Source organism: Acomys minous, assembly GCF_964271855.1.
Source record: "Acomys minous genome assembly, chromosome: 4".
Lineage (NCBI taxonomy): Eukaryota > Metazoa > Chordata > Mammalia > Rodentia > Muridae > Acomys > Acomys minous.
The window spans coordinates 30,740,698-30,755,203 of record NC_140486.1 but is presented as its reverse complement, the minus strand read 5'-3'; the positions used below and the strand labels follow the sequence as shown (position 1 = coordinate 30,755,203).

The window sequence follows — 14,506 nt, the reverse complement described above, 5'->3', positions numbered from 1 at the left end:
TACCCATGACAGAAATGTGCTTCCATTTTATATTCAGCACATGCTGGACCAGATTTGTGTGTTAAGTCTTTGCAGCAGGTGGTGGGGACAGAGTAGGACAGTGTCCCTGTTATCATATTGCTTACAGTCTGGAATGGGGGCCAGAAACCTCCATCTAGCAGTACAGTGTTGTGATGTACAGGCAGTAAGTGCTGTGACAGCAGCCGCTGCCTGATGCTCTAAAGAACCAGGGTTGCCACCTAAGGCTTACCAGGAGCCGTGAGAAAATTGCAAAGACTCACCCCACCTCAGGAACCGGGAGGTGGTGATGTCTAAGCTAAATACTGGAAAGTAAGGAAGAGTTCAATTCTCAATGGAAAAAATGCAATTACCCTGGGTACCAGAAGTTCATGTAATGAGGGGTGTATAAATGGGAGGTTGAGGATTCCATCTCAGTCCTGAGGGACCTCAGCAATCTTAGAAAAGTGACATAGGTCTGGCTGTATTACAGAGATAGAACACCAGCGGACACTTGGAAGTATTGACAGTCAGGGTTGACAGATTGCTAGGGAAGGAACCCTCTAGGACCCTGCTCTGGGTAGTGACAAGTTAGCGGTGTTTGGGCTTTGATGTGGAGATGTCAGCTGGCAAGTTCTGAGATACTGGAGTCAAGGAAGAAGGCGGGGAAGACTCAGTGGAGATGATCTGTAGTAATCAGACAGAAAAAAAGTTGAACAAGAGTTTTGGGGCGTGGGGTTAGAAAAAGCCTAGAAAGCATCTACTGTCTTTGGTGCCTGAGAGATGGTTTTATTGTGTGGAGAGCCTGGTGTTAGTGAAATGCAGTGGAATAAAGCTACTAGCTGTGCTTGAGGCCAGTGAGAGAAGACACAGAACATTTTTTTAGCACACTGCACTGGCAGACACCAAAGAAGAAGATTGAAGTGTCCTGTCCTATCACTCTGCTCTGTAGGAGTGTCTCACCTGAGACATTGTGACTGGAGCTAGGTAGTGGCAAGCAAGCCGCAGTGATCCTCACCTTCCCGTGCAGTGCTGAGCTTACAGGTGTGTGCTGAACTCTGAACTCTGCGCACCAAGAACTCTTCCCCGCCGAGCCGTTTCTCCAGCCCTCAGGAGACATTCTTTTATTTAGTGTGCCACTGCTTTCTCTGCATGGATGTCTGTGCCTGGTGCTTTTGGAGGCCGGAAGCAGGTCTCTGATCTCTCAGATTGCGGATGCTTGCGAGCTGCCATGTGTGTGGGTGTTGGCATTGAACCTGAGTCCTCTTGAAGAGCACAGCAAGCTACTTGAAATGAATGGTCTTGAGCAATTTGGGACATGTTGCTCTGCCTCAGGAAGGGTCTTTTCTCTGGACTGGCTCCCTACAGTGTGTCTATCTGACGTGATCTCTCCTCTGGTGAAAGCCTTTCTCAAGCCTTTTTACCAGGTTCCTCACATCAGGTTCACTCACTTGAGTTTCTTTTGGGCTTCTCTCACCTTTAGTAGTTTCCACCGAATTGAGTTCACTGTTGATTAATTAGGATGTCTTCCCTGACTCAGACTATTGTGATGTGTGCCCTGAAAACACCTCTGACCATCCATATTTAGGTATTAAAGTGCTCCTGTGCTCTCTTGCAGACGCTTTGGTGACACATTAGCTCATGTGACTAGTAAATAGAGAAATGATTTTCTTTGTTTGTTTATTTCTTTCTTGAGACAGGGTTTCTTTGTGTAGCTCTGGCTGTCCTAGAACTCACTCTGTAGAGCAGGCTGGCCTCGAACTCAGAGACTCACCTGCCTCTGCCACCACACCCAGCTAGGAGGAATAATTTTGTTACATATTAGTACATAGTTGTCTCTCTATGCCCATGAGCTTCAACTGAAAATGCTTAAAAGTTGCATTTATGTTAACCATGTAAGGACTCTTGCCCTAATTCACCAAATACAGTAGAAAGCTGTTTCATGGCACTTGTATTAAGTATTAAGCTAATCTAGAGGTGATTTAAAATATAGGATATGGTATCTATAGATACATATATCTATAATATATATAACCTATATAATATATAACACACAATATCTATCTATAACGTACTACTTTGTAGAAAGGAGTTCCTGGTTTTTGTTATTTTGTAAGAAGAGTCTTGGATCCAATCTTCATTGTTATTTTATTTCATTTACATTAGTGTTCTGCCTGCATGCCTGTGTGAGGGTGTCAGATGCCCTGGAATTAGAATTAGAGACAGTTGTGAACTGTCATGTGGGTGCTGAGATTTGAACCTGGATCATTTCAAGAGCAGTCAGTGCTCTTAACTGCTGAGCCATCTCTCCAGCCCCGGAATCTCTTATTTAATACTGAAGAAAGAAATGTTCTGTGGTCCAGCTTCAGTCTTGGTATTTTCCTAATTTTAATTTGGCTTGCTAGAATTGGCTTCCTTCTGGATTCTGTGCATTTGTCAGTGGACAGACAGTTTATTGTACCTTTAGTGAGCCACTCTTGAGTGTGCCCAGGCTGTTGTACTCCTTGCATACGCCAAAGAAAACCCTTGCTGGTGGGAATTGTGCTCAAGATTTTGGGGAGTATTTTATCTATTATAATAATTGCAGGGAAGTTCATTAGTTTTCCTCATGAGAAACATCGTGGCTCACGTCCCTTTTCCCTTAACACGGCAGTGAAAATGGTCAGTACATTGGAGTAAGCGCTGGAGTGTTCTCATGGAATTTGAACCTGTCTTGAAATCCGATTATTTGATTTTAGGAAAGCAGATTTGTTTATTTTGGGAACCTGTCTCCGGTGAGCCTTGAACTTGGAGCAATCCTACTGCTTCAGCCTCCTGAGTACAGGATTATCAGCCAGGACTATGTGCACATAGTAAAGGCATGCAGATTCTGAGCTCTGATTGTGAGTAAATCCCCAGAGCATTGTTGTGTGAGTGATGAGTACGCAGTGTTGAGTGCCTTGCAGCTGCCTCGGTACAGCTGTTCAGAATCACCTCATGGTGGATTAGAACCGGAACAGAGCCAAGGCAGTGGCTATGACAGCTGGGCTTGGTTCACTGGGTAGAAAGAACCTGTTTCTAGCAGTTTAAAAATTGTCTTATACTGCTGGCCTGGTGGTGCACACCTTTAATCCCAGCCCTCAGGAGGCAGAGGCCAGTAGTTTCTGAGTCCAAGACCAGCCAGGTCTACAAAGTCAGTTCCAGGCCAACCAGGGCTCCATAGAGAAACCCTGCAAAACAACAATGAAAAAGTCTTCACTTGGGATGAGTAGGAATAATAGTGTTTGTTGGGTTGCACTGTGTGGTATAGGGTGATTTGACTTATGGCTACTAAGTAAAAAGCTGAGCATTTACAGTTATACCTCAGAACTGCCCTGAGTAGGAACAGTCCTATAGGGATTTTTTGTTTCTCATTTAGCAAACATTTATTAAACACAAGTTTTTGGCCTTGTTCATATTTGTGCATATATATATATATATATATATATATATATATATATATATATATATATATATATATATATAAAATCTTAGAGGCAGAGGTCATGTACATTTAGTTATTAGAAATTAACATACCTTTTTCTTAGATATAGCTGTTTTATCAACCCAGATATTTATAATTTAGGTCTTTCATTGTTTATTATTTTAGATTTGCTTTGTATAACAGACTAGCCTTTTTTCTCTCTTTTTCTTTTTTTCTTCTCTCTCTCTCTCTGTGTCTGTGTCTGTGTCTCTGTCTCTGTCTCTCTCTCTCTCTGAGACAGGGTTTTTCTGTGTATAGCTTTGGCTGTCCTGGAACTCTTCTTTGTAGATCAGGCCTGCCTTTGCCTCCTGAGTGCTGGGATTAAAAGCATGGGCCACCACACTCAGCCAGGCTGACTGACTTTTTTTTTTTCCCCCCAGACAGGATTTCTCTGTGTAGTCTTGGCTGTCCTAGACTCACTTTGTAGACCAGGCTGGCCTCGGACTCACAGAGATCCTCCTGCCTCTGTCTCCCATGTGCCGGGATTAAAGATATGCGACACCACTCCTGGCCCAGGCTGACCTTTTTAACCTGTGGCAGTCTGCTGAATCCTCCCTTCTCCCCCACTTGAGATAGGGTCATACTAACTTAAGCTGGTCTTGACTTCCACCCTCCTGCCTCCTTCTCTCTTGAATATTATTACTGGTGTGTGTGTGTGTGTGTGTGTGTGTGTGTGTTTCCATGCATGTGGAAGCCAGAGGCTACCCTTCTGTGTCCTAACTCAGGAGCTGTCCCTGAAGTTGGAGACAGGGTCCCACTGGGATCTGAGGCTTGCCAAGTTCAGGCTAGACTAGGCTAGCTGACTGGTGAGCCTCAAGAATCTTGTCTGCAGCATTGGGATTAGAAGTAACTCACTACCCCCTTAATGTAACCCTTACACATTATCTTTGTATGTGAAAAATCAAATAACATAGACAAAAGTAGAACACGTGCAGGAAGAATCCCAACCCACGCGTTTGTCTAGATCTCGGCTAAGGTGAATGCAGATTCCATGTCTGCAGCTATTCTGAATGATGTAGAAATTGCTCGTTCCGCTGTAGGTGCTACTGGTCAAACTAGAAATTTCACTTGGATGAGAATTTCTGTTCGGTGTAACACTAGACAAAAAGTGTTAATAGGGCAATCATTTCATAACACCCACCTGGAGCTATTCTGTAATGAGCTGCTAATTAGGTTTATTTAAGTGAGGCAAGAAGGAATTCACTGTGTATATAGTTTAGGCTGGCTTTGAACTCCTGATTCTCCACCCTCAGGGTTCTGGGTACTGAGATTATAACTGGGAACCGGGTGTCACTCGGGGCCTGAAGAGGGGGCTGGAGAGATGGCTCAGTGGTTAAGAGCACTGGCTGTTCTTCCAGAAGACCCGGGTTCAATTCCCAGCACCCACTTGGCAGCTCACAACTGTCTGTAACTCTAGCTCCAGGGGATCCAACATCATCATGGAGTCGTACATGGAGGCAAAATACAGATGCACATAACATTTTAAAAAAATGAGTGAGTGCCATTCACTACCCTTGCTTATTATGACTTAAGCATTCTTCTTAGAGTTTGGCCATTGATTTTTGTTTCATACAAAATCTTGGTTCTCCTTTTAATTGGTCTAATTTTTTTCAAATGTTTATTGTTATAGTTGGGCATAGCTAAGCATGCCTGTGATCCCAGCATTTAGGAGATGGAGGCAGGGGCATGAGGAGTTCAAAGCAGGAGCCTGCTCCCTCCCTCCTCCCCCTAAAACACACACACACACACACACACACACACACACACAAAGGCTAACTTGACTGTACTCATAGTGTGACGTGTCAAAGAAACCAATATATGAAGCTGGGCAGAGGCAGGGGGATCTCTGTGAGTTCGAGGCCAGCCTGGTTGGTCTACAGTGAGTTCCAGGACACTCAAGGCTAAACAGAGGGACCCCATCTTGAGAAGCCAAAAAGAGTCAGGCATTGGTGGTGCACACCTTTAATCCCAGTACTCAGGAGGCAGAGGCGGGGGGATTGCTGTGAGTTCGAGGCCAGCCTCGTCTACAAAGGGAGTCCAGGACAGCCAAGGCTACACAGAAACTCTGTCTTGAAACCCCCTCCCCCCCAAAAAAAAGCCAAAAAGAAAACAAAACAACCCAGAACAATAACAACAAACCAAAAAAGAAACATATATATATAAATGGAATAATCAAAGAAAAATGTATTTTAGCAACTTAATTGCTACTGTGTGTGTATATATATATATATATACACACACACATATATATATTCACACACATTTTATTTTATTTATTTTTTCTTCAAGAAACAGGACAATGCTAACTGTAGGCTCTTAGGTTCATTTTTCAAATGCTATTATTGTCATACTAGGTCTTGAATGATTTTTCTGAAGAGCTCCCTTGAGCTTTCTTTTCCCTATTTTTGGGACAGGGTCTCACTCTGCAGCCCTGGTTGGCCTGGAATCTATTTGCTATGTAGACTTGGTTGGCTTCTGTCACTGGAATGGCAGGATAAGAGATGTGTGCCACCTTGCTCAGCTCCACTGAGATTAATTTCCAGTAGTGCTGTAACTCTTTTCATTGGGAAGACTGGCCTTGAGTACACCTACAGAAATATAGGACATGGAGAAAGTCATGTGTGGGGAGGTCACACACACACCCTCAGCACACACACACTCACAAGCACGGAGGGCAGTGTGCACACAAGAGAAAGTCATGTGTGGGGAGGTCACACACACCCTGAGCACACCCACAGGTACAGAGGGCAGTGTGCACACAGAGAAAGTCATGTGTGGGGAGGTCACACACACACCCTCAGCACACCCACAGGTACAGAGGGCAGTGTGCACACAGAGAAAGTCATGTGTGGGAAGGTCACACACACCCTCAGCACATCCACAGGCACAGAGGGCAGTGCGTATGGATGTGGAGGTGGAGTAGCAGTCGGCTCCCTCCCCCTTTATTAGTGGCTTTATGGTGGCATCCATGTTCTCAGTGATGATGTTGTGGACTGTGAAGGAGAGGAGCTGTGTGTGAACACAGCAGGGGAGCACAGGGTAGTGCTGGAGTAGGAGACAGTTAGGAGCAACCTGGAAAGTACTGAGTAACTAAGCACTTGGACTTAGTCTTCCAGTCCCCGGGGAGTGGGTGTGTCCCAGGCAGTGCTAGTTGTGCTAGGAAAGCCCTACAGTCTGTTTCTATTGGTGCTGTGGAATGTGAGTGGACAGTCGCACAAGCTGGTTACTTTAGTGGTCAGGTCAGACCCCAGTTAATTGCTTCATGTTTCTAGTAAAACTGGAGCTTTCTTGAAAGGAAAGCTAACTTTTGGGGTGGAGATTTTTGTGTCATGATAGAGTGCCAACTCATTTTATAAAAGTGCTCAGCTCTTGGATGCAGTCAGGGTTTTGGTTCTTGTGTGAAGTGTTTGAAGAAATGTTTTATGACTTGTTTTCAGTAGTGTGCATATTTGTAGCATTAGAATCATGTGCTGGGTTTAATTGAAAACTTGATCTATCTGGAGTTACAAATAGTTGAGTTAGACTGATCAATAGCACTGAAAAAACTCAAGGAGTAGTCAAAGAAAAATGTACTGTAGCACTTTAACTGTGACTGTCTAACAACTTTGGATTCCTATCTAAACTGGTCTCTATTTCTTGACAGTGTCAGGTGTCACACTGTGTAAGTGGTACAGTGTGTGTTTCAGAAAACCAGCCTGCAGCCCCTGTGTTTTGACTATGTGCTGATATCACTTGGACTTTCCACACCATGTTTCATGAAACAGAAATAAGGAAACAATTAGAAAACCGTGACCAGATTATGCTTAGATTGTTAGTTCACTGACTGGCCACTCATTTGACATAAAACTCACTGATTGATGGCTCTTATCAGGAGATGGGCGTTATCTTAAGAATGTTTTTATGATTCATTGACATTGGCAGGGTGAGATGGAGGACATTTAGCAAAGTGAATTTCAGAGATAATAAAAGTATTGCGGCCCTTTTTTTCATAAAAAATGCAGGAGGAGGCTTTGAGGAAGGTGTAATTTTGGTATGGAATTGCATTCTGGCTTTGTGTTGACAAGCGCACAGTCTATTGCTGAGTACTCCGCAGCCTCACAAAGACCATTGCTGCCTTCAGGTTTTCTGTATAGAAACTGCAGGAATAGTAAAGAGGCCTTGCCTTCTTTTGAGGGCCCCACTAAGTGAATCACACAGGACAGATTCTGTGTGTGTCTTCCGTGCACACCGTCTGTCGGTGCACAGCCTCAGTGTGCATCATGCTCTCCTCCCTTTGTCAGCTTTTGTAGACACCCACAGTTCACTGTTAATGTCGTGGACTGAAGGAGAGGAGGAGAACAATGTACGACACAGACACTTGCTGTGGACATAGGGGCAGCTGCAGGGACAGTGCCACCAGCTTCCATGCAGGCACACCCACAAGTCCACTTCAGACAGCTGCGCTCATAAGCAGAGCCCACTCCACGGCAGCCTTGCCCAACTTGCTGCTTTAGACCCTCAGTAATATTTGCTCAGTTAAATGAATAGGTCCCCAAGTTTAAGGACGCGACTGAGCCCTTTTTTGTTTCTAATTCATGTAACTATGTGTAAGTGGCTGATGCAGGAGCCCTTCTTAAGGTGCAGTCCAGGGCCTGTTGTCTTAATTGAAGAGAAGGCCATGGTGGCATGTAGGGCAGATTCTTGATTGATTGAGTCTCAGAGTGAGTTTGGTCCTGTGACCAGAGGTCATCATTCACAGTGATCCTTTTTTCATTTTTTATTTTTTGAATTTTATAGGTATGGTGTTTTGCCTGCTTTTATGCTTGTACACCATCGGTGTGCAGTGCCCATGGAGGTCAGAGGAGGGTGTCAGATCCTGTGGAGTTACAGCCAGGTGTGAACCCTATGTGGGTGCTGGGATAGAACTTAGGTCCCCTTTGGGCGCTTTTTGTTTGTGTGCTTTTTGAGACAGGGTTTCTCTGTGTGCAATACCCCTGGCTGTCTTGGAACTAGTTTTGTAGACCAGGCTGGTCTCAATCCACAAAGATCCTCCTCCCATTGCCTCCCGAGTGCTGTGATCAAGAGTGTGTGCCACCACTGCCCGGCTAGAAATGCTGTCTTGCATAATCACATGTCTGTGTATTGATGTGTGTGCCTAGAGTAGAGCCTACGAAATGATTATCACTAATTCCTTTGGAGAGTTTAATTTTGTAATTTTTTTTATCATTATAGTTTTCTTATAGAAAATTATGAAAATCTATCCATTGAGTTTTTCTGGAAAGAGCTATTATAGGCTCCCCCCCCCCCCAGGGTTTCCCTGTGTAGCCTTGGCTGTTCTAGACTAGATTTGTAGACCAGGCTGGCCTCGAACTCATAGAGATCCGCCTGCCTGTGCTTCCCAAGTTATTATAGGTCTTTTATGTACTTTTAGAGAGAAGACCAAAAGTTTACAAATAAGAGCTATTTCTTTCTTTCTTTTCTTTTTTTCTCTTGTGGGTGGGGACATACAGACTCAGTTTTTGTACAAAAGTAAACATGTTTCTGTCTGGGCAGTGGTGGCGCATGCCTGTAATCCCAGTACTTGGGAGGCAGAGGCAGGGGAATCTCTGTGAGTTCCAAGATAGCCTGCTCTACAGAGTGAGTTCCAGGACAGCCAAAGCTACACAGAGAAACCCTGTCTCTAACCAACCCCCCACCTCTAAAAAGCAAAAACAAAAAACAGCAAAAAACAAAACAAAACCAACAACAACAACAACAAAAACCAACCTAAAACAACAACAGAAAGCGTGTTTGTAGTTTCTGGCTTGTGCCTACCTAATGCTAATCCTGTGAGTGTTTGGGTTTCCGGCCCTTGTTACAGCATAGTAAGCCAGTGTGTACTGGGCAGCATATCAGTGCTCGAATTAGCTAAGAACCTGACCTTGGTAGTCAGACGGCATCAGCATTTCCTTTATCCTTCCATTCCATGTCTTACGTGGTTTTATTTTCTGTGGAAGAAGTGACTAGTCACATAAACGGCTGCACAGTAGCTTTTGGCTTGTTCTGTTTTCTCTGTCCCACAAAGCCTTGTGTCTTTTTCGTGGTATAACAAATTCTGAGCTGTGCATGTATCACTCCATTACACCAGTGCAGTGACAGTGCTTATAGCCTGCTGCGGGTAGGTGCATGGCCCACAAAGCACCACTGTGCTCTGTAATTTATACTCCAGGCAATGCTGTAGTAGTTTCTGTAATTTGTGTTGGTAGCTTTTGTAAGTATTATGTAATTTTCACTAAAACGTTATCAAAATTTTTTTAGATTTGTTTTCTGTGAATGAGTGTTTTGCTAGTATGTATGTCAGTTCCCCACACTTATGCCTGGTGGTCCCAGAAATCAGAAGAGGACTCAGTTCCTCTGGACCCGGAGTTACAGAGTTAGGGAGTCCCTCAGTGGGCACATGGAGGTGCTGGGAGTGGAATCTGCAAGAGCAACACTTGCTCCATTCTTGAGCCTCCTCAACTCCTAAAATATGATTTTTTTTTTAAAGGGCTAGGAATATAGCTTAGTTGGTAGAGTGCTTGCTTAGCTGTATGAAACTTTGGAGTTTATTCCCAGAACACAGTAAAACTGGTTGAGGCTGTGTGTCTGTAATCCTAGCACCTGGAGGTGGAGGCAGGTAGATCTGACCTCAAGGTTGGCCTTGGCTGCGTAGCTAGTTCCAGGCTGATATGGGCTACAGGAAACTTGTCTCAAAAAGAGTAATTTTCTTTTGATTCTAGGTATGCGTGGTATGTACTCAGTTCTGGCTATTTTATAGTGGGATAAAGGTTGTGGCTTCTACATGGGATTTCTGTGGAGACCTAAGGCTTGAATGAGTTCATTTGGCTGTAATTCTCCAAGATTTGATTCTCTTTTAGAAAATGTGTGTGTGTGTGTGTGTGTGTGTGTGTGTCTGTCTGTCTATCTATCTGTCTGTCTGTCGCCTGTGTGTCTTGAGAGAGAGTGCATGTCCAATGTGTGTATCTGAGACTGTATGTGCACATGTGAGTGTGTCTGTGTATCTGTGTATCTGAGAACATATGAGCATGTGCATATGCGAATGCAGGTACTCACCACGGCCCAGCAGAGGAGGTCAGATCTCTTGGAGCTGCAGCTGCTTGTCTTTGGGATTCCAATCCTGCACCTCATGGCCGAGCAAGTGCACTTAGCTGTCTCTCTAGCCCAAACAGAAGATTTTTGTTTTAGGTTAAGTTTTAAACAGTTGCTTTATTTCTTCTAGACTAGTTTTCAGCTAAAGCCTGCCACCTTGTGGCCCTAAAACATAGGACTCACCAAAAAAGCGTCTGTTGACTGTTTACTGTACCACATAGAGTAAGGAGATGTCTCAAATATCCTTTCTTATTATTGAGCCAGTTTCACTTAACATGAGCAACACTCCAGCTTTAATTAATAGCAAATATTCAGAATCTTGATATAGTAAGTTCTTGTGTAAGTAACAGTGAAGACTTATTTAAATTGTAAAGATTTTGCCTTTTAAAATTTAGTTGTTCTCATAATTATTCCCTGGACTAGGTGGCACATACCTTTTTCTCTCCTAGTACTTGGAGGCAGAGGAAGGCCTCCTCAGATCTATGAGTTTGACACCAGCTTGAATTACATAGAGAGTTCCAGGTTAGTCAGGGCTACATGGTATGGCCTACTGCCCACATCCATGGATGCTCTCTATAAAAGAACATTACTTTACCAACATAGAACCCCATGTAATTAGTGAAATTTCAAATTACTTCTTATGTTAGAAATGGAAGGTGCTTGCAAGCCTCTTGGCATCAGTTAGCTGCTATTAGTATCAGAGATTTTATGTGACTGAGTGTCGACATGTATGTCTACGTCCTGTATTTGTGACTGGGGCCTGTGGCGGCTGGAAGAGGGTGTCTGGTGTCATGGAACGGAAGTTACAGATGACCACCATGGGGGTGCTGGGACCTAAACACAGTCAACATGTGATGAGGGAGAAATGTTATCCACGCAGAGGGAGAAATGTTATCCACGCAGACTCTTGATCCGATGCTCCTGGGTTAGCTTCAGGCAGCCGGAATTTAAGTTGCCTTGATTTCTCCCTTAAGCAGACAAAGAGAAGTCCTCAAGGCGGGGCTGTGATGGTCTGTGCTCTTCTGATATTACAGTTATGCCAAGAAGGAGTCTGATCTCAGTGGAGCCCAGATCAAGCTTCGTGAGTATGAGGCGGCACTGAACTCTAAGGATGCAGCGCTGGCTACAGCCCTCGGAGACAAAAAGAGTTTAGAGGGAGACGTGGAGGATCTGAAAGATCAGATTGCCCAGGTAAGATTGGCCCCGACCCACGTGTGTATAGTTACATGGCAGTTGTAAGCCATGGCCTGTGGGTTGATTGTTTTATTAATTCATTAATTTTGAAGCCCTATCTGTGTTCTTCGGTGGCTTTCCCCACAGATCAGTCTTGGTACTGCTCTCCTGGACACTCGCCCTCTCTCTGCTTTCAAAGCCTGTTTTGTTGTTGTCCTAGAAATTGAAATGAGAGGAGGTCATTGCACACTGGAAAGTGAAAGTGGTTAGCTAAAAATCATGAGTTTGGCTTTTCAGTTTTTGGCTCGGTGGAGGCTATGGTGCAACTTTCTTCTGTTGTCCCAAATCTGGGCTCATCCGACACCAGCCGCCTCCACCGTGCTGCCCAGGTTTGACCCCAAAGAGAGCAAAGTCGTGTACCCGAGGTGCACTCGAGGCAAGATCAGTGCCACATCCGCCTTGGCCCCCAAGCTTGGTCCTCTGGGTCTGTCTCCAAAAACGGTTGGTGACATTGCTAAGGCTACTGATGACTGGGAAAGTCTGAGGATTACAGTGAAACTGAGCATCCAGAACAGACTGGCCCAGACTGAGGTGGTGCCCTCTGCCTCTGCCCTGATCATCAGAGCCCTCGAGGAGCCACCGAGAGACAGGAAGAAGCAGAAGAACATTAAACACAGTGGAAACATCACTTTTGATGAGATTGTCAACATTGCTGGGCAGATGCGGCACCAGTCTTTAGCCAGAGAGCTTTCTGGAACTAATGAGATCCTGGGCACTGTATAGTCTGTGGGCTGCAGTGTGGATGGCCTCTACCCTCATGACCTCATAGACGGCACCAACAGTGGTACAGTAGAATGTCCAGCTAGTTAAGAAGCAAAGAGAAAATATTTCAATAAAAGACCATATGACAACCCCTCCCCCTCCCAATTGACTTCTCTGCTGAGGACTACATTCAGATAGGTGATCTGACTTGTGACCCCCTGGGGTAGGACCAGCAAATGACCATAAAGCTAAAATGAGATAACCATGTTAATAAATACATAGGGACCCCACTGCACGATCTGATTCGTATCTTGTCAGCACTAAATGATTGCCATATAATCTTACTCATTCGTTCTCCTTATAGCTGGAAGCATCCTTATCTGCCGCCAAAAAGCAGTTAGCTGATGAAACGTTACTTAAAGTGGATTTGGAGAATCGTTGTCAGAGCCTGACTGAGGACTTAGAGTTTCGTAAAAATATGTACGAAGAGGTAACTACAGAAATTTTTTCTTTGCCTTCTTTTTGTTTTTTGTTTTTTGTTTTGAGGACAGGGTTTCTCTGTGTAGCCCTGGCCATCCTGGAACTCCTTCTGTTGACCAGGCTGGTCTTGAACTCAGAGTGCTGGGTTAAAGGTGTACACAACCACTGCCTGGCAAGTTTTTCTTTTTAAAGCAAACATAGATGGGGCCTGGTGGCTCATATCTGGAATGCTAGCACGGGGAAATTAGGGTTTCAAGGTCATTCTTATGAGGTAGTAAGCTTGAGAGTAGCCTAGGCTGCTGAGACGTCTTGTCACACCTCATTTGCTGCCGAGCCCAACAACCTGAGTTTGGTCCCTGGAACCCACATTGTGGAAAGAAAACCTACTTCTGCAGATTGTCCTCTGACCTCTGTGTGGTGCAGGTCATCCGTGTGTGACACATCCCCACACACTAGAAAAGATAAAAACAAACAAGCAGAAGCATTATTTCCTTCCTATAAGGGAAGAGTGGCAAAGACAGAGATGGCGGACTTTGGGGATAGGAGGTACTTTGCAGGTAACTGCACAAGGTACAGGAAACACACAGTTAGGACTAGGCATTAGTTAGACGACACAGTACGCACCCAGCCTTTGAGGTCTTGGGTTCAATCCTCAGCATTGTACAAAGTTACACAAACAACTTTTGAGTTACAGTGCCCCCTTGTGGTTTCTTTAATTATTCCCTCTCAATACAAATATGTTCATAGAAAGAGGCTAAATTGAACAATTTTTATTAGTAGGTTTATGTACCTAGCCACAAATTCCCTATCCCAGGTTATTTGAACATATTTTTTGTTTGTTTTGTAACAGCCCTGGCTGTCCTGGAACTTACTCTATAGACCAGGCTGGCCTTGAACTCATAGGCCCGAGTGCTAAGATTAAAGTCGTGTGCCACCACCACCCAGCAGGACAGTGTTTTAAAGCAGTGAATGATCACAACTACTGCTTTTGTTCTTCAGTAGTGGATTGAGATAGTCAGGTGACATTGCCAGGAATAAGACCCTGCACACATTGTTACTGATAGTCTAATACCAGATTCTAAGAGGAGTCATGTAAACTGTTACTGTATCTAAGAAAATGTCCTGGGGCTGGAGAGATGGCTCAGAGGTTAAGAGCACTGTCTGTTCTTCCAAAGGTCCTGAGTTCAATTCCCAGCAGCCACATGGTGGCTCACAGCCATCTATAATGAGATCTGGTGCCCTCTTCTGGCATGAGGGCACACATGCAAGCAGAACAGCGTATAAATAAGTACCTCTTTAAAAAAAAAAAAAAAGAAAATGTCTTTTTAGAGGTATCCATAGAGATTGTCAGGAAAGCAATTTAGAAACAAACACTCTTTAGTGTCTGGTGCTTTGGTAAACCATCAGGCCATTTTTTGTTGTCAGAGAAACAAAATAGCTATACCCCTGAAAAGAGCTGGGCAGTTCTTGGAACTTGAGGTACTG

General features: G+C 44.3%; 1 protein-coding gene and 1 pseudogene across 2 annotated transcripts in view; both read left to right on the top strand.

Moving 5' to 3' along the window:
* LMNB1 (lamin B1) overlaps positions 1-14,506 on the top strand; it is a 45,019-nt gene that overhangs the window by 10,654 nt on the left and 19,859 nt on the right. Inside the window, exons 2-3 of the mRNA XM_084780702.1 lie at positions 11,641-11,797; positions 12,906-13,031. Of these exons, the coding sequence (XP_084636828.1) occupies positions 11,641-11,797; positions 12,906-13,031 (283 nt within the window). The remainder of the gene's footprint in view (positions 1-11,640; positions 11,798-12,905; positions 13,032-14,506) is intronic.
* On the top strand, positions 12,022-12,894 carry LOC311596842 (large ribosomal subunit protein uL11-like; annotated as a pseudogene). The gene has a single exon. The product of its transcript is annotated as a large ribosomal subunit protein uL11-like (transcript).